General features: G+C 43.0%; 2 protein-coding genes across 7 annotated transcripts in view; one reads left to right on the top strand and one right to left on the bottom strand.

Annotated features, from left to right (window-relative positions):
- Positions 1-14,692, top strand: part of RPN2 (ribophorin II) — a 30,241-nt gene extending 15,549 nt beyond the window's left edge. The window contains exons 10-18 of one of the 2 annotated variants that reach the window (XM_083746216.1): positions 3,819-3,910; positions 4,615-4,729; positions 5,493-5,687; positions 7,129-7,215; positions 7,961-8,056; positions 8,729-8,804; positions 10,231-10,360; positions 11,389-11,475; positions 14,381-14,692. In XM_083746216.1, coding sequence (XP_083602342.1) covers positions 3,819-3,910; positions 4,615-4,729; positions 5,493-5,687; positions 7,129-7,215; positions 7,961-8,056; positions 8,729-8,804; positions 10,231-10,360; positions 11,389-11,440 — 843 coding nt within the window. In that variant the 3' untranslated portion in view covers positions 11,441-11,475; positions 14,381-14,692. The remainder of the gene's footprint in view (positions 1-3,818; positions 3,911-4,614; positions 4,730-5,492; positions 5,688-7,128; positions 7,216-7,960; positions 8,057-8,728; positions 8,805-10,230; positions 10,361-11,388; positions 11,476-14,380) is intronic. The other variant, XM_083746217.1, reaches the window with a different exon arrangement.
- A 760-nt stretch (positions 14,693-15,452) lies between these two features.
- The window catches only part of GHRH (growth hormone releasing hormone), a 32,277-nt gene continuing 27,408 nt past the window's right edge, over positions 15,453-20,321 (bottom strand). For all 5 annotated transcript variants that reach the window (XM_083746369.1, XM_083746366.1, XM_083746367.1 and 2 more), the window contains 4 exons: positions 19,162-19,293; positions 18,102-18,206; positions 16,099-16,230; positions 15,453-15,760 (listed from right to left, as the gene is read on the bottom strand). In XM_083746369.1, coding sequence (XP_083602495.1) covers positions 15,691-15,760; positions 16,099-16,230; positions 18,102-18,206; positions 19,162-19,293 — 439 coding nt within the window. In that variant the 3' untranslated portion in view covers positions 15,453-15,690. The remainder of the gene's footprint in view (positions 15,761-16,098; positions 16,231-18,101; positions 18,207-19,161; positions 19,294-20,321) is intronic.

The raw sequence follows: 20,321 nt of genomic DNA, 5'->3' as shown, positions 1-20,321 counted from the left end.
CACACACACACACACACACACACACACACACACTTTAAAGCAGCCATGCTTTTCCAATGGTGCTATGCAATCCTAATCCTTACTTGTTCATACAACAGTGTGCTTGGTGCTCTACAGAACAACAAGAGAGGAAGCTACATGCATGTGCACATACACACCGTTTCACTTGGAGCTTGAAGAGGTTTACCTTCCTATGTTTGTTATGCGTCAACCCCACTTAGTATCAACAGCCATTCTCCTAGTGCTGGAGCTTCCCAAATAGTGTCCACATGTATCATGGTGCCCTTGAACCCTGTCTCCCCCTTGGTGCTTGCCAAGGCTCCCAGTGTACCCTAGTATTTATTCATTTAAATAAGTTTAGGGGGTGCTTTTTTTTGTTTGGAGAGGGATTGCATATTTTTAGTTGTTTGAAGGGGTTATGCACTCTCTTTTTGGTCCATTCTCATTGTTGTGGGTGGTAGCTGTTTTTGAAGAGTTTTCTTCTTCTCTGAAATGGATTCCCCCCCCCCCCACACACACACACACACACAAAGGATGCCAGTGGGCTCCAATGGGTGTCTTGCACTTGTGAAAGATGTTGAAAAGAAATCCTGAACATGAGCCTGGGTAATTTGAGGGGGAAATACGCAGAGAGGTTTTGTCTTTCTTATAAGGTTCGGGCCTTGTACATAGCAGGGAGACATAACAAACCTACAGATGAAAACTCTCAGAGAACTACCTGACCAATCCTACCTCTGCAAAGATAATGCTAAGCAGTACCTCCACCATCACTTTGGTTAACTGTCTTATTAACAGGACAATTAACCCTTAGGTTAGAAACTGAGTGATCTTGGCCGTCAAGCTTCCATCACTCCTTCTGAACAGCAGATGCATCATTCCATGAGTTCCTGTCCTTTCAGGAGATTGCAGTAGTTATCCTTGAGCTGCAACTTGGTTAATGCACCTGCATCCATTAGCTCTATAATCTCTTGCTCCTGTAAGTCTCTTAGGTGAGGACTTTACATGCTATTACTGCATAGGAGAGTGTGCGGGAAGATATTCCCTTTGTTGTTCTGCTTGTCCTTCTGAACTCTGGTTCCGGTTCCTGAACAGGGTCAGGACACACACTCGTATCAGACCCGCTCATTGAGATTTCTGCTTCTTGATTGGTTGGTTGGTCTGGGTCCTTGTGTTGGCTCATGCTTGCAGGTAGGATTTATTCAGTGTTTGCTGGTTCCACGTTGCCTGGTCTGGATCTTTCATCAAAGTAAACACAGTGGCTTACTAGCACCTTGCACGTCTTGGGCTGGTGGGTTTTGTACCCTTTGCACTTTTTACCGTACCCCACCAAGACATCTTTAGACACTCAGTCTCCCTGTTTCGAGCACTTTTCACTTGGGACATACACATGAGCTCTGATGTCACTTTGGCCTAAATTTGGTTTTGCCAATGCCACATCTCTTGTGGGGTCATCTCAATTGCCTTTGGGGGCAGTTGGTCCTGTAGGTAAGTAGCCGCCATGATTGCATCTCACCAAAATGAGTTGGGAAGGTTGTCATCTAGCATCATGGCTCCCGCCATGTCTACCAGAGTCTTCCTCTTTCTTTCTGCCACTTGGTTCTCTTTGGGGGGCACATGGTACTGTGGTCTGCTGCTCAGTGCCCTGTTTGTTACTTGAGGAACTGTTCCATTTCTTTCCCCGTGTGCTCTTTCCCCATTGCCAGTGTGAATTATGTCTGGTTTCTGCTGGAACTTGTAGCTGGTCAACACTACAAGTTTCTCCAGCACCTCATTCTTGTGCTTTATGAGGTATGTGGTGTTGTATCTGAGGTAGACATCAATTAATGTTATGAAGTATCTGTTCCTGGAGGGATTTGGTGTCTCCATTAGTCCACTCAAGTCTCCAGTGGGCACTTGGCTCTGTTTCGGCTGATCTTGGGCAGTGGCATCCATGTCATCTTGGCCTTCATGCAGCATGCATACTTCATTTATGCAGGGCATGCTGGTATCCCCAGGTCCTTTGCCGAGTGTTTCTTCACACTAATAATAATACCTTTATTGTCAATGTACAACCTTTGTACAATGAAATTAACCGAGCCTCCACACACACACACACACACACACACACAAACACTCGATCACATTGCACTCTGTGTGCTTGTCGCACAATACACCAACCCCGAAAGTCAGTTGCACTATATTATTTTCCATTCAGCAGCCTACTAGCCCATGGATAGAAACTTTTTTAGCCTGATTATACTTCTATATCTCCTGCCCGAGGGTAGAAGATTAAAGAGGTGCTGGCCGGGGTGTGAATCATCCCTGAGTATTTTTCTCGCTCTCCTAAGGCAATGATCCCTTGCGATGTCATCTAGCAGGCTCAGGGGACAGCCCATGATATCATGTGCTGTGTTCACCATCCTCTGTAAAGACTTTCTGTCCGTGGCTGTCAAGCCAACATACCACACTGTGATACAATATGAGAGGACATTTTTATTGTGGACCGGTAGGTCATCAATTGTTGTTTAACATTGTTCTTTTGCAAGACCCTGAGGAAATGGAGTCTCTGTTGGGCCTTCCTAACCACCTGAGTTATATTGTTTTTCCAAGTGAGATCTTCACTAAGGTAAACTCCCAGGAATTTAAAAGAAGAGACTCTCTCCACACAACACCCCCCCCCCCCCGGATATACAACAGGGCTAATTCCCCTCTCTTCCTCTGAAAGTCCAACACCATCTCCTTTGTCTTGCTAATATTTAGGTGCAAGTTATTATCTAAGCACTGTGTAGATACTTTTTGAACCACCCCTCTGTACGTTGATTCATTTCCACCTGTAATTAGACCCATTATGGTAGTATCATCTGCAAACTTAATAATTACAGTGGATGGATCAGATGAAATACAGTCATATGTATACAACGAGTACAGGTAGGGACTCAGCACACGTCCCTGTGGGGAGCCAGTGCTGAGCTTCAGGGAGGTAGATGTAACAGGCCCAATCCTCACTGATTGCATTGTCGTTTCTGTGCCCTGGGCCTCTGTGCTAGAAGTGGATGCACTTGTTGTGGGGGTATTTGGCAGGCTGTTCTGACTTTATTCTCACCACTGATAAGCTTGCATAAGTGGTCATCTACCATTCCCATGGCTATAATATCTTCCCCTTTCTGTTAATAATAACCTTCTGTTAATAATAACCAGAAGAAAGTTTTCTGTAAGACTTTATTATTCGTATCACAAATGGATTGTTTTTAAAATGCACATGTTGAAGTTTTGCAGTGTGCTGGGAGCCTGTTACCCGATCAGTCTACAAATCTCTCTTTTGTACGCTCATTCCTGCAGATTAGTACTGTTCTGATTAGCTTTTACAATCCTGTCTATGCGCCTGTTTGTGTTTAGTTGGCTTCCCTATGATTAATTTTAAGAAAAGGGACCCATTTCTATTATTAGCATTTTAAAAAGAGAGAAATATATAGGCAGTTTTTAAAAAATTGTAATGATAACTAAAATAGTACTTTTTGCAGGCAGCTTTATCAGAATGGAACAGAATTTTGTCATCAGAAAGCTAGTTTGGTATAGTGGCTCAAGTGCTAGATGGATTTAAATAGTGGGAAACCCCTGTTCAAATCCCCACAAAGCTTGCTTGATGACCTTGACATTCTGGGGGACTGGTTGCTATCCTTAACCTACATCACATGGCGGCTGTAAAGATAAAAAGAGGTGGGAATGGGGGAAGCATGGATGCCACCCTTGGAGGAAGGGCGGGATAAAAGTAGGTAATGATGTCAGCATTCGGCACCTTGCTTTATCTGCACCTTACAGTTAAATTTACTTATTTGCAGCTGAAAGTCAAGGTCTCCACAGAAGTTGGCATTTCAAATGTGGATCTCTTCACTGTGGATAAAGATCAGAGTATTGCACCAAAAACTACCAGGTAAAATACCAGTAATTCAGAAGGGCAGGACTTTGAATCTAGGCTCTTTGCTAACCTTTTTTCATGGCAAGGGTTTTTGGTTGGTTGGTTGTTTTTAGTTTTTTTTAGGTAGCTAGTGTTTGTGATAGGCACAAATGCCTATATACTAAAAATGATTAGAATTTTATCACATTCCAAGACAGTAGTCATGTAAAATCTGGGGGTGCCAGATTGCCATCGCTGACTTTGGCTACATTCCCATGATACATTTAAAGCAGTATTGGCATTCCATCATTCCAGTCCTGATCCACCCCAAACCATTCAGTCTCCACCCATCTATCTTCACCCTAACCTTTCTGAACGTGCTGGGGGAAATGGTCATCTTTCAGTGGTGTGCTTGAGTCTCTTTCCTTCCCTCCTTGGAAAATCTGGTCAGTTCCCAAGATTTGCAAAAGCAAATGCCCCTGAAATTGACACTGTATGATTAGTCTAGAGGTGGGCAATTAGCAACCTGTACATAGACACACCATCTTCCTTTCTAGCAGATTTGGGGGGCAGCATAACCAGCTCCAGACAAACCGCTTTCTTGTCATGTCTCACTCATTTACTGGAAGGGCAACATTCTGGTCTGCGACTTGAAGGCTCTCTCACCTGTCAGTATGCTGCAACTGGTACAAGTTCCTCAGCGACACTTCGTTATTTTGTCTTATTATTTTCCTTTTCAGGATCACGTACCCAGCCAAAGCCAAAGGATCCTTCACTGCTGACAGCCATCAGAATTTTGCCTTGTCCTTCCAGCTGGTCGATGTGAACACTGGAGCAGAACTCATCCCCCACCAGGTTAGCTGGTCCACACAGTTACCTTGTTGTGCATGCTTGCTACCCATAGAGATCACTTGGGCAAGGGAGCCCTTTGGAAGGGTTTTTCCGAGGCTAGTTCATTCTGAATTAGATGGTGACAGAAAAGTTGGAGGGGAAATTCCGCAAACTTGCCATAAACAGTTTTGAAGTAGGGGATGCAATTTATTAGGGTCAGGGGGAGATTGCGGTATTCTAGAGCAGCAGAGGGGGGCTGGATTCAGTCAGCAAGCCAGATCCTTTGAGATACAGTTCTCAGCTTAAAAACGTACCAACGTGTGTACAAAGAATGCATATTCTGCGTGCAAAAAGTGCATATTCTAGAGTAAAATGCATTGGAGTTTTACAAAAGTCACTTGTGCTTTCTTGCGGTAGAAAACGTGGCACAACTGGAGATCCACTAAAAACATTCTGGGAAATATCCTGCAGTGAGGATCTTTGCTTCCAGCCAGAACCAGGTCCTAAATTCCTCTCCGGAAAAGTGGGTGTCATGTGACAATATACAGCCTTCTAATTACATTATGATAGTAAAGGTGCAGAATGTAAAACAGAATGAGGTGGTCAACTTTCCTCCCCTGAGCCCTGCATAATCTGCAGCGGCTTCTTTAGCGATGTTTCCGGCAGTGGGCAGTCATTTGGAAAGTTCATTCAAACTCTGAAAGAAATGAGGTGGTGCCCAAAGCCTTATGATGGATGTTAGGAGATGAATGCTAGCACGAGTTTAAAATCGCCTCTTCCTCTTCAGACCTTTGTGCGACTTCACAATCAAAAGACTGGGCAGGAGGTGGTGTTTGTTGCAGAACCAGACAGCAAAAACATCTACAAGTTTGAACTGGACACTTCAGAGAGAAAGACGGAGTTTGATTCAGCCTCTGGAACCTACACCCTGTACTTGATCATTGGGGATGCTACTTTGGAAAACCCAATCCTCTGGAATGTGGTATGTTGCTCCATTTGCACTGTGCCCTGCCTTTGGTTTTAGTGTTATGCAGAGAGAAGTAGCTGCAATCAGGTGGAATTTCAAGGAACCAGCTTGTCTCAGACACAAATAAAACAGATTGCTGCATGGTTTTTCTGCATATAAAGGGCGGGCAAACAGAAATTGAAACCATTCCTCTGTTGGGATGCAGTGTGCTTATTAACAAGCTACCTCAAATAGTGTAGTGATGTAACTTGAGGTGTCTCTGCCATATGCATACTTTATTTCATCCCCCAAAGCTAATCACAGTTGTCTGCTCACAGTTGCTAATGCAAGTTACTACTGGTCTATTCTAAGCCTTGAGCTTGTCTTTTATTTCTTTTGCACGCAAAAAACAAAGGTGTTTTCCCTTGCTTTAACTTGCTTGGATGCAAAAGAGATTTAAAAAAAAAATAATACAATGAGGTAACTTCATTTAGGTTAATGTATTTTGACTGTGTACCCCAGGCATCCTCAACCTTGGCCCTCCAGATGTTTTGAGACTACAATTCCCATCACCTCTGACCACTGGTCCTGCTAGCTAGGGATCATGGTAGGCCAAAAACATCTGGAGGGCCGAGGTTGAGGAAGCCTGGTGTACCTAGTAACCACTTGGTTACCTAATCTGTCCTGACCCTTTTAAAAAATCACAGTGTTATGATATTCCCTGTTGTGAAGTTGTTGAAGAGTTACTCCTTCCGGCCTTGAAAGTTGGTCTGGTGCAAATCTTCATTGTGAAATTGCATCTAGCCAGATCCAACGCTCTCAGGTTAAATTCTATTGAGAGAGGTTGCCACCTTCAATGTGAGCTGGAAAGCTGTAATGTTTTAACTTTATGCAGAACTTCCTGTTTCCTTTGGTTTTATCTGCATACACAAAATAGAATAACTTCCAAGACTGTATGAGAAGTTTCTCTCTTTAAATTTGCCCTTACCTATTAACAGAATGAATACACATTGAATGTTTTTACTTGTGTAGTTTTAACAAGTATATGAATGTAACCAGGTGGGTTGGGTTTGGCGAACTCATAATTCAATCTCATTGTTTATGGAAGAACTATTTTAATCTACAGTGGTACCTCGGGTTACATACGCTTCAGATTACATACGCTTCAGGTTACAGACTCCGCTAACCCAGAAATAGTACCTCTGGTTAAGAACTTTGCTTCAGGATGAGAACAGAAATCGTGCTCCGGTGGCGCAGCAGCAGCGGGAGGCCTCATTAGCTAAAGTGGTGCTTCAGGTTAAGAACAGTTTCAGGTTAAGAACAGACCTCCAGAACGAATTAAGTACGTAACCAGAGGTACCACTGTACTTAGAATGTGAAGGAAAGTTCTTTTTTGCAAATTAAGCTACGTTAGTATCATATGTTCTCCACGAGGTGTAAATCTTCATCTAGTAATTCCACTTATATATGCGCATAGGCTGATGTTGTCATCAAGTTCCCAGAAGAAGATGCTCCAGCCACAGTCCAGTCAAAGAGTCTTTTCACTCCCAAGCCGGAGATACAGGTACAGCATTTAGAAGCCAGGTGATAAGTTGGCTGTATTTCTCTATCTAGGATGGGGAACCTGTGGCCCTTCAGGTATTGTTGGACTCCCAAGTCCCGTCACCCCCAGCCAGTATGGCCAGTGAGCAGGGATGATGGAAATTATAGTCCATCAACATGTGGAGGGTCTCAGGTGACCCATTGCTGCTCTACTTGTATGTTTTGTTTTTAGCTGTTCCAGCAGTTGTTTTAAAAGTCCTCTAGCCTTAGAGGAATCTGCCCTTTTAAATGTTGTGTTTGTAGAACTTGGTTTTCATGCTGAGTCGGCATAATTGTGCTGTCTGTCTGTCTTCTTGTCCTCCCTCCTGCCTCAGGTGTTAACACACGTCCATATAATCCATGTCTGGGGCACTGAGGCACTTCCCACTTGCTTTAAGCTTGCATTCTTCTCTGCCATGCAGAGGCAAAAAAAAACCCTAATTTTATCCAGAAATGTCTTGCACACTCATCTCCTGGACAGCCTCCAAAATTTGCATTGGGAAGTGCGTTAGGATGATGTCTAGTAGGTCCCTGTCAGAAGATGACACACAAAGGAGAGAGCCACCTCAAGAGGAAGAGAGGCTCCTATGTCACTCAGCAGACTACAGAAGCCCCAGCTTTAATGTGCAACAGTGTAGATTCCAGAATGTATCATTTTGATGTGGGTGGATGTCCTGGTTCCAGGGTTACCCTTCTTACACATTTTATCCATGAACTCCTCTTTATAGCACCTGTTCAGAGAACCTGAGAAGAGGCCTCCCACCGTGGTGTCCAACACATTCACAGCCATGATACTCTCCCCACTGCTTTTGCTCTTTATTCTGGTAAGTTTCTCATATCCAGACCAATGTATAGCCTTCAGACAACTGATACCACCTCCTCAGCTTCTAACACAGGTAGTGCAACTCTATGGCAAGATATTCAAGGGGCAGTGCCAGCATTTTTTGCAGTGTGTCCTAGTGCTCGCTGCCCAGTAACTCTGCAAACTCAGCCTTACCCAATCTGGTGCCCTCCATAATATTTGGGCTACAGCTCCCATCACACTCAGCAAGCGTGGCCAGTAGTCAGGAGTGACAGGCTGTGTAGTGATCTGCAGAGCATCAGGTTGTATATCTAAATCACCACCTTACATATCTACAGTAAATCTATCCCCCTTATATAGCTCTGTTGGAATCATAGAATTGTAGTGTTGGAAAGGGACCCTGAGGATCATCTAGCTAAATCTCTACATTCCCAAATTTCTGCCTCCATATGGGAGACCCCAGACTTACGTGGCAATCAATTAGATGTTTGAATGCTGGGCCACATATCTTAAACAAATGCTATTTTCTGAGTGAAATTGAAAAATCTAATGTGTTGGAGGGTAAGCATTTGCACACACGCTATATAATTTGAAGCATTTCTGAAGGTCAATTTTGTTTCGGAAAAGGTCGGTACAATCTGGATTTGGTTGTCCTCAGGGCTTTTTGTCTAAAGTATGTTCTGTACCTTTTCAGTGGATAAAGATCGGAGCCAACATTTCCAACTTCAGCTTTGCTCCAAGCACCATTATCTTTCACCTGGGTCATGCAAGTAAGTGCCAGAGAAATTCCTCCCTATTTATCCTTTTTCACGTAGGCTTTGCAGGCCGGAGCCTGATGACAAAGTGCCTCACAACCTATTAGCGATAATGGGCATAATAGCGCTTCATTCCTCCCCCCTTCCTCCAATCTTTCAGAAACACGTGTCACCCATCATTTTTAACAGCTGTCATTAGACTGGGCTTCGCTTGCTTCCATTTAGATGCATTTGATAGCACAGTGTGTTCAGAGTTTTCATTTCAGTTGTTTATCCTTGGTCCACCCACAATTATGGCAAGAGAGGCTTGAGGGATGCCTCCTTATATCCCTTTATTTAATGGAAACATTAAGTTTTCTTTATGCTCCTTGTTCAGTGCCAAAGCTTAGGTTCTCTGCAGCCAATTTCTAGCATCGCTTATTTGCCTAAAGAGGACAAGTTGCCTCTTTGCAACTTATTTCGGAGAACATTGCTTTGCCTTTACAGGACATGGCTTTGGCACCTGATACACAAACACACACACACACACACACACACACACACACACAAATATGAACCTACCCTTTTCTCTTTACTATAATTTGTTTTAAACTGGTTTTAATACTATATTTTAAAATTGTTGTAACCCACACTTGAGACCTTATGGTGAAAGGTGGGTAATTAATAAAGAAAGAAACATGTATTTGTAATTCCTGGTGTTCCTGAGAGGCATACTGTCCTTTAAAATCCTGGGGAAAGTCCTTTTAACATTCTACATCACTTCATATTTTTCTGGTGAAATGAAAAAGCAGTGCCACTATTTTAGAAATTCTGGGTTGGATTCATTCTGTTAGTAGTAGCTCATGCAAGGGCTTCTGCTACTGCAACAGGGCTCCCCCACCCCCCCGCCCGATTGGCTCGGGGTGGGGTCAGAAGAACCCTCCAGAGGGAGGAGAAGGGGGGTTGTTCTGTCTGGCAAGCTGAACTACATGCGCTTGTGGAATAATTGCCATAGTGCTGTGTTGAATTCCTCCTGGTCAATCAGTGGGTGCTTGTCAACTAATTATTACTCAAGAGTAAAACCAATTTAAATGAATGAACATGACTTAAGTTAGGTCCATTAATTTCAATATGTCTACGCATCAGCTGTAGCAAGTTTCATTATAGCGTCTGACTCATTTTTTCTAGTCTAGAGTTCTCGGTTCTTCCATATCCATGCAGGGATGTTGGTTACCTGTCTACCGTAAGAAGCATAGAGGGTTGTTTAGACAGCTTGCGATGTTGGTTTGGGGTCTTAGCACTTTTCTCAATATTTAGGCTTATTAGGGTCCAGACACTGACAGGAATACCCAGTCACTGGGAATTAATATGCAGTTATCATATGCTGCCCATTGCTGTGGATTTTTATTATGTACCTCCTTTTCCAATTTAATCTCACCCACTATGCCTTGCCTTTTCCTAGCAATGTTGGGGCTCATGTACGTGTACTGGACTCAACTCAACATGTTTCAGACCCTGAAGTATCTGGCTATCCTGGGAAGCCTCACTTTCCTAGCAGGCAACAGAATGTTGGCTCATAAAGCAGTTAAAAGGTAAGGCGACCAAAGTGGGGGTTATAACAGAGACTGTCTCCTTGAAGAGAGCTTGGCTGAGTAGCAGACCAGTCATTTAAATGTGGGGTGTTAGGAAGAAGTCCAGAGCTGAACATTGAGCTGACATTCTTAAGTGATAGAATATGGGTAGAGATGCCTATCTGCCATACTGGCTTGTGATGTCAGTAATTAATGGAGGGCTTCTGCAGGGCCACAGAGTAGCCACCTCTGACTTAGGATATCCTAATGTTGTATAAATGAACCAGGAACTGCTACCTTGTCTTATAAGCATTTATTATGGAGACTGAGAGAAATGCAGAAGGGGACCTTTCTGCACTGCAGGCATGGAGTCAGCTAGAAACTGCTTCTCAGCCTGGTAAGCCATTTTGGGTGTTTCCACTTCAACATGTCGGCTTGGCTTCCATGTGGCCATCAAATGTTGTCAGGGATGGTGCAGAGGGGAACCATTTCAGTCGAGATCAATCAGCACAGCAAAGCTGACACAGACAAAACAGCTTTCAAATGTAGTTTCAGTTGGCTTCCTGTGGTGGTGAAGGTAGTAAAAAAGTAAAAGCAGGCCTAAGTTTCTGTTTTGTTTCTTCCAGGGCTTCTAGTAGCTCGAAAGGATAATCAAAATGCTTTGGGCATGTTTTGATGGTGCATCAAGTTTGCAATTCCTTTCTTTATTAAAAACTTAAAATAGTTATTTAGCTGTCAACACAGATAAAAGAATTCAGTATATCCTCAAATGTCTAATAAAAGTCCATGTAGTAAAACTGCTATCTACATGGCTTTGCCCAGGCCAGCGTCACCTAAACCCATGTCTGGGGGCAAGAATTCTCTTTGAACATGTCGCAAAAGGGTGGCAGTCCTCGATGCTCACCCATATTTCAGTAGAGTTTCTGGAAGGCCTGGTTTTGCTGCCTGCATGCTTCTCTTTTCTCTGTGTTGTCTGTTCCTTGAGCAACGTTGCTGTCCTTGCCTTTACTGTCCTCTCTGAACCTTTTCCCCATCTCTCCTTTTGGCAGGATCGCTGCAGAACAGAGCAGTAGGTTGGCAAAGTATAGAACGCTGCGGTAAAAGGGGGTTGTGCTAGTGACCAGCTCTTCCTAGAAGTAAGGGTCCTTGGATGTTGCCTGTTGCCCAGCCATACTAGCTGCTTCCATTTCATGCCTGTCAGCCGCCTCTCCCTGAGCCAACATAAGCTCACCTGAAACCTCTTTCCACCCACCTTGTATGCCTTTGAACCTGGGCAAGGGGCACATTTTTTAAAATTAAGGTTCATTTTCAAGTTATCATCTCACCGTTCAGATTCCTCCTTGATACCTTGGTTGGCCATCTTACACATGCATCCTTGCTTAGTAAGGCTCTTTACCAATTTTTTAAAAGTTTTAATTTCAACCTCTGCTTGTTAATTAATCAGTTAAAAATTAAATACTTGCTCAAAATCCAATGTTTTGTTTATAACCTGCTTTCCTTGCATTAATGGACTGAGGAGGCTCAAGTGGTCTACTGAATTGCAGATCTGGCTTAAACTGCCCCTTTTAGTATCATACCTGGGGGTTGCATCAGTAACTAGGTCCAGCAGCACAGGATTTCACCTAAAAGTCACCCTTGATTCCACCACATACACACACTGCACAACTGCCCAGTATCCCACATATTGTTTCCCCTTCTACATTTCCAGTCAGGCAGATACCAGATTTATTTTATTATTTCATTTAAATTTCATGTATTTATGTTCCACATTTCTTCCATCCTGGAGCCCAGGGGGATGTGCATGTGGTTCCCAGGCAATCTCCCATCAGGATGGCTGTGGCTCCATCTGCCAGAAGTAAAGTACTTTGCAGAAGTAAAGAATATTCATATTTATTTAGATTGCACACCTGTGGCTTTGAACAGTTGAGACCCTTGGAAGATTGAGTCTGGATTGACCACAAAGTCTCACAAATCCAATATTGTTTTCATGTGGCGGATATGTCCCATCTCTGCCCTGAGATACTATGTGAAATTGGGCTGGCTGGCACACTATTTGATTTTTCACCCCTCTGCATGTGTGTAACACCTTCATTTCTCATATTTTATCCATTCATTCTGCCTGGTCTGGGAAAAGGAACTTGGAGAGCCTTCTAAGCATATAATAGCTTAGAAGCTGAAAGCTAGGTGCCAAAATACCCACGCTCTTTGCTTAAAAAAACCCCTCCTCATTCTGTAATCACAATAAGTTTGTACCAGTTAAGTAAATGTAATAATTTTGCTGCTCAGATTTGTTTTTTAAAGAATATGGAGAGCCTTCTAAGCATATAATAGCTTAAAAGCTGAAAGCTAGGTGCCAAAATACCGTATTTTTCGCTCTATAAGACGCACCAGACCACAATACGCACCTAGTTTTTGGAGGAGGAAAACAAGAAAAATAATATTCTGCATCTCAGAAGCCAGAACAGCAAGAGGGATCGCTGCACAGTGAAAGCAGCAATCCCTCTTGCTGTTCTGACTTCTGTTATAGCTGCGCAGCCTGCATTCGTTCCATAAGACACACACACATTTCCCCTTACTTTTTAGGAGGGAAAAAGTGAGTCTTATAGAGCAAAAAATACGGTACTCATGCTCTTTGCTTAAAAAACCCCCTCCTCATTCTCTATTCAGAATAAGTTGTACCAGTTAAGTAAATGTAATAATTTTGCTGCTCAGATTTGTTTTTGAAAGAATATGGTATGTTGGCTGGAGGCAGACCAGATAGAAATGATAATGGGTTATAGAACAGAGTGAGAACTGTACAGGGCAGTGAAACTTGGAGCACTGAAAGCTGTCTTATAAGTTTCCATGTTTTGACCAGCCCACTGCCCACATATTTCAAAGTTATTTTTTAAAAAAAATAGCAATGAGGGTTAGAAAGGTTTTTCTTTGAGAATGAAAGATGATTTTTTTCAAGATGCCAAATTCAGCATCAGATTCTGTGGTGATACGGTGCCAACATGGATGAAATATTTTGAAGCCAATCTAGATTGTGGATATAAAACTTAGGAATGTACACGCCATTTATTCTCCTTTGCTTTATAATGTAAGCAAACATTCTTGTAAATTCTGGGTTTTGCTCCTAAGTCCGCATACTGAAAGCACAGATGCTTAAGAAGTTGTTTCACAGAAGTTGTCCCTTCTTAAATTTTCAAGAACGTATGGGCCCAAATATGCTATGTGGTATTAGCTACAATCCTCCATGTATATATTTTGGGGAGGGGTGATGATAATCTCTTGTATTGCAAAATTAGGGTTACTATTATCATTCTGTTGAATATACTGAAAGCAGCACCCATTACATGCCAAAGGAAAGACATGAAGCTACCAGGAGAGAAGTATTCAATCATACTGAATATCTAAGAAACCGTGTTGCTTTCAGTATTATGCTCTGGGCTAAATGCAGATATTTGCATGGGTGTTTTTTCTTTCCAGCAACTTTTTAATGCATCAGAAATGCATCTGTATGTGTGTTATTCCTATTTCCGTTGTCCAGGGGCATTGCATGTCGGATTTCAGAATTTAGAGCCTTGCTGTCTTAGTAACCCATCACCCTCATCCTTTTGATGCAGGTGTTCTTTATGTACTTTATACTATACTACTTGGGGCTCAGAAAGATAATGGTCAGTTCATATTGATCAGTAAAAACCAGTTTTTGCCTTTTTTTTGTCCTAATAGTTAAGTTTTAACAACTCAATATTGGCTGCCATTCTGTGCACACTTAGTTGGAATACCCATTAAATACAGTAGGAGCTGACATCTGAATAAGCATCCATAGACTGGGCTATAACAATTTACATGTTTTACCGTAAACACCGTTTTAGTGCATGTTTTGTGCATTCTTCAAGCTTTTGGCCATCCCTGAATCAGGCTTCATAATTTTCATTATGATGCTAAATTTATATATTCGCTGTGCCAAAAAAAGGAGGGCATCTACTTAATACATGGAATTGTTATTCTGCATCTGCATTTTTAATTTTGCAAGTTTTCTGTGTGTCCTTCCAGAACTCACTGATGCAAGAAGAAAAACTTGAAAGAAATCCAGTTTCAGCTCCAGAGGGAAGGAGCCAAAGAAGAGTTTAAAATACGGAAAAGAATTGCCTCTAATACGGAAAAGAATTTTGTTGGATTTGTTTTTGTTTTTTGTTTTTTTTTTAAGAAACAAAAATTTCCCACATTTTGTATTTAACTGACTGTTTAAGTGCTTTGAGTTATGGCATAAACACCTGCCTGCCATCAAGGATTTTAGAAACTGTCAGGCTCCAAGAATTTGTTTTCCTATTGTCTCCTTTATTGAATAAAGAGGATGAGACAAAATGAACTGTACATTTGTGAGGGGTTTGCAGATGTGCAGCCTGGCTTATGACTTGTGTCTGTACAGGCCACTTGGTTGTTTGGACTCTCCCCAGCCACACACCCCAAGCCACTGGCTGAAATGTGTCCTTTTGAACTCTGATAATGCCTTTTGCTTGCCTGTATGGAGAATAGAGAGTTCTGTGCAAAGGTAAAATACATATTTGTTGCTCCACCTACCACTGATGCACAGCCCTCAAGTTCAAAAAGTTTCCCAGTCCCTGCCCTATTATATCTGGGCACACTTTTTGTGTGTATTTGAAAGAATTCTCCGGATAGCAGCCCTGGCCTTTGCAGTAGTCATGGCAATCTAGATGAAAGTGCTTTTTCTACTGCTTCGCTTCTTACTGCTCTCCTTGCATGTTTGTTCCTTTTTGGTCTCCTAAGCCTTTCCTCCCTGATCATTTCTGATGATGCAGTGAATTTCCCTTACATTCCAAAGTTTGGCTTTCTGCATTTTCAGAATTATTTTGTTGCCCTTCCAACGTTGTTTTGGCTGTAGTCATTTGGTTGGTTGATGTTCCCTTTATTTCTAGCAGCAACACATAGTGCTGGGTAAAAGCTGTCCATGGTCCTGAAATCAGAAGTCAGTCATATGCTTTCCAGTGAACCCCAAGGTCAGTTCCCAATTAATTCATTGGCAGAGGCCCCCATGGCTAATATTTGATATTACACAACTCTGTGCCTTTATGCAGTGTAGGGGAAAAAAGAGTTTGGATATATATATGATTGCTATACATCAGGGGCATTTATTTTCAAACTGAAGTGAGGCTACATATTCAACAGTCAAACTGTAGTAAGCACAGGGAACAGAAGTCCCTCACACTTTGTTTTCCTGATGGCATTCTGGACAGTATTGGTGCACATAGTAATATGTCTGTTTCTTTGTACTGCTTCAGAAGCAGGAAGAAGAGCAGGGTGCTCTGAGAGTGGCACTGACCAGAATGAAGGACAAAGCTTATTTACAGTTCCATTAGCTTGGTTAGGACACTGACAAAATCCTCCAAGTGGTCATCATTGATATCTTGAGACCTGAGGTGGAGAAATAGAAATAAAACAACTTAATGTAATGTAAGCCATTTTGTTTGCAGCGGGACAGATTAGTAAAGATACCAAGCTGTAGGTATTTGATTGCACAAGATCAAGTTATAGGATTACGCCATAGGAGCATACAAAGCTCTCAGACTCCCTTGCCCATCTTGACCATTATTGACTGGTAACATGTCCTTCTAGGCTTTTGACAGAGTTCTTTTCCATCACTTGCTATCTGATCTTTTGGGCCTGGGAGCTCCTGTTCTTTGGGCATGCAAAGCTCTTGTTCTCCCACTCTCCCTACAACCTCATGAACTCAAGGGAATCTGTATACTAACCTTTGATTCTGCAACATGGCTCCCAAGAAATTCCTCAGTACCATCTGCTGGTGATAGCGACTGCCCATCAGGATGCTGTCAGACTGCCTCCGGGTCATGAATTCGTGTTCCTCATCCCCCAGGTTGCCTTCCCTGTAATCAGCACGATGTAGATTAGTTGAAGCCCCTGCTTAGTTATGAACTTCAGATTGACCATGAACAAGTTGTTTGACCTGTCTTCAATAACATGTGATTGCCTCATATACACCCACCCAACATAGAGAAAGGGTGAGAACACTTTCAGCTGAAAGATTGGCTGTGATTTAGAATGATTTAAAAGTGCTTTAAGCAAGAAAGAAGGAACCCATGACCATCTGCATATGGTTGGATTCCAACCCCCATCACCCCAGCCAGCATGACCAGTGGTCATGGTTGATGGGAGGTGTAGTGCAGCAACATCTAGAAGGCCATAGGTTTTCTGCCCCTGCTTTAAAGTGTAATAAGTGTAGCAATATCTTCCTCTAATGCAAGAATGGGGATCTTGTAGCCCTCCAGACATAGCTAAACTGCAACTTCCATTATCCCTGATCACTGGTCATGCTGATTTGCAGTGCCAGCCCAACCATAAGGCAAGAAAAGGCGACTGCCTCAGGTGGCAGGATCCACAGGAGCTTCCAAGGCATATATTGCCTGCCGGTACTTTTAATAGCAACAACAGTGGCATGCTCCCTTGTTGACCGGATCTCAATGCTGCCTCTACAGTGGCCTCTTGGTAAATCAGAGGTGCTGCTGGTTTCCTCTCACCCTTGTTCCCAATATAGATCTTCACTCACCCCTTCTTCCTTGGTGGGGGTGCCATTTTGTAGTTCACCTCAGGTGCCAAAATGTCTTGGGCTGGCTCTGCTTATTTGGATAGATGGGGCTTGGACTCCAGCAACAGCTGAAAGGCCACTTGCACTACTGGCTTGCGAAGGAATAATACACTCAGGTCCCGCTAATCAAATGCTCATTATAAGAAAAGGAATTAGTACCCAAACCTCACTATACACACTGAATATTAAGATATCCAAACAGCTGGACCTGTGTGTAGTACTGTAAACAAATAAGCAGCCTCAAACAAGCCTTGCTTTTGTGTTTTGCTAGTCGTCAACAGCTGTTTCGCCAAAAACCGTGGTGGGTGGGAGGGAGAAAGATGGGACAAATTAGTGCATTTCCACCCTTGTTTCTTTGCCTTTTGGAATGTTCCATAATAATAATAATAATTTATTATTTGTACCCCGCCCATCTGGCTGGGTTTCCCCAGCCACTCTGGGCGGCTTCCACAGAAACCAAAAATACACTAAAATATCACACATTAAAAACTTCCCTGAACAGGCTGCCTTAAGATGTTTTCTGAATGTCAGGTAGTTGTTTATCGCTTTGACATCTGATGGGATGTTTCAGAGAGTTTTCCTGGGTTTTTTCACCATTTGGGGGCCAAATTTCCATTGTCAAGAACATATTAGAAATTTTCCCATAGGAATCAATGAAAATTGCCAACTCATTATTACAAGCACTCACATAATGAACAATTTCCTGAGAAGGCATTGTGTTCAGTTAGTGGGACCTGTGTGTACTTTCCAATTAATATCTTTTGGGCATACTGGGAATTTACTATCTGCAGGAGGCAAATCAAGAATAAAAGCCATTAGCAATTGGCACTGAATGTTCATGTGTGTTAAAAATCAGTCAGAGGACTTACATCTTAAGTTCTATGCTTATGCTATTGGCTACGCTGCCAGATTTTTGTAAATGTACAGGAGATTCCCTCCAGTGCAGGGCTGAATGTGGCTCAAAATATAATGGGCATATTACTATAAGAATGAATCTGCCTTGTTGTTGCCAATTGTGTTTCTAGGACATGTCTAGGCAGGAGCTTTTCAATCACAGGTTCTGTGCCTAATCGAAACACACAGCTTGCACCCTATGCCTTATATGTAGCAGACTGCTACAACTAAAGTAATATGTAATAAAGTTCCACTTACCCGAGTCTTTTCCCAACGATGCCTTGCAATAACTTCTGGGCTGACATCTTACCCCGAACTTTGCGGTAACTATCAGTAAATATTGCATCTGCATGGCGCTGCATCCTAACAAAACACAGACATTTTGTTTATCCGCGCCTACCTGGGACAACATGCAAATGATGGCTTCCTCCCTTTACTTGGATGGCGAGAGCAGTTTCACATATATCGTCCCTGAGAACAGGAAGCTTCCCATGCTATTAAAGTGGATTAAGAACTACTCCTGTTGGAGCTATGTGCTTCTTGGCACTAGCAGGTTGCTTGAAGGAACTGGGGGTGCAGCACAAAGTGTACTGTGTGTGAGAGTGAGAAACAGCACATAGGTTATGAATGAGGGCACAGATTTACTGGTTGCAGCTCCCACTCTTTGAAATGGCACAGAAACATAATACTCTTTCTGCATTTGTAAGAAATCAATCTTTTAGTGTGGCATCACACAAAATTTGGAAGTACTTTCCTATAGACATCAGGCTGGTGCCGTGACTGTACTATTTCATGCCTGCAAAAAATGGTTTTGCTTAGTCAAGTCTATCCAAACATGCACAATATTGACACATGTTTTAATTGGGTTTTATAGCTTATTTATTTCAAAGTGTTTTTTAGGTTTTAAATTGTTTTTAACTTCATTGGTTTATTCTTTTTGTAAACAGCTTTGAGGGGTGTGTTTGTCTGTTTACAATCAAGATGTATATACATTTTAAGAAATAAATAAACAGGGCAGGTTCTTTTCACTGAGCAGTCTACTGACCTATATCACCCTCCTGAGTGCTGAGGTTAGGCAAATTTATTTTGTAGAGCATTCATGTTCGGAGACAGTATACCAGTATATACCATTTTCTAGGAAGCAACAGCTTGGGGAAGTTGTCATATCCATGTCCTGCTTGTGAGCTTGCCAGAAGCTGAGTGACCACTGCCTGAAATGGGAATGCTGGACTAGATGGGCCTTTTCAATCCAGGAGGGGGGTCTTATATTCTGATTTGCCACTTTTGACTACTGGACGTGGGGTGCTGATATACCCACCTTTTCTCAGCAGGGTCGGTGAGGAAGTTCTCCTCCTCCTGCTCCTCTACTGAGAGGTTGTGGCTTTGCACAGGACCACTTTCTTGCAGTTGAAAGCTCACTGCCTTGCCAGAAATGGGGAGTGGACTATATCTGAAACACATCAAGAGAAAGCAGAAAATACCCAAACTGCAATACGCATGTTTCTGATGGCATGGTATATGGAGACGAGAATTGGCAGACAATGGTAGGGGGTGGTCATGCAGCAAAAACAAAACAAAAAAACCCAGCTATGCATCTTGTTGCGCCAGGCAGAGAAATTTCTCCTGATATACAAGCTGGTAAGGCTTGTGAGACAAATGAAGGCAGCAGTTAAAATTGTGGACTGCTGGGCTAGATGAACAAAGACAGCTAGCTCCCTGTGTTCTTAAATGTTTGTAAGGTAGTATATGTATAGCCCTAATCACAGGGAAAAACCTCTGTTTCAGAAATTATATTGGTGGTGTAAGCAGTGGCTTAGCGTGGGTTGTCAGCACCCAGGGCAAGGCAAGTTATTTGCGCCCCCTAACCCATGGATTGGGACGCAGGTGGCGCTGTGGGTTAAAGCCTCAGCGCCTAGGACTTGCCGATCGAAAGGTCGGCGGTTTGAATCCCTGCGGCGGGGTGCGCTCCCGCTGCTCGGTCCCAGCGCCTGCCAACCTAGCAGTTCGAAAGCACCTCCGGGTGCAAGTAGATAAATAGGGACCGCTTACCAGCGGAAAGGTAAACAGCGTTTCCGTGTGCGGCTCTGGCTCGCCAGAGCAGCGATGTCACGCTGGCCATGTGACCCGGAAGTGTCTCCGGACAGCGCTGGCCCCTGGCCTCTTAAGTGAGATGGGCGCACAACCCCAGAGTCTGTCAAGACTGGCCCGTACGGGCAGGGGTACCTTTACCTTTAACCCATGGATTTGCGCCCCCTAACCCATGGATTTGCGCCCCCTAACCCATGGATTTGCGCCCCCTAACCCTAACCCCCAGATGTTGTGGCCGGCCCCCCCTGCACCCCCCACGCTACGCCACTGGGAGTAAGAGAAAACCCAGGCCTTTTCGGAAAATGCAGTGGCCACCAAATTCTGATGGCCTGTAATCTTTGAGAAAGATGGAGAGTAGATTTGTTACGAGCTGCTTTTCAACTATTCTTC

Source organism: Podarcis gaigeae, assembly GCF_964106915.1.
Source record: "Podarcis gaigeae genome assembly, chromosome: 6".
In the NCBI taxonomy this organism is placed as follows: Eukaryota; Metazoa; Chordata; class Lepidosauria; order Squamata; family Lacertidae; genus Podarcis; species Podarcis gaigeae.
The sequence above is the reverse complement of the archived record's forward strand: the minus strand, read 5'-3'. Positions and strand labels throughout refer to the sequence as shown.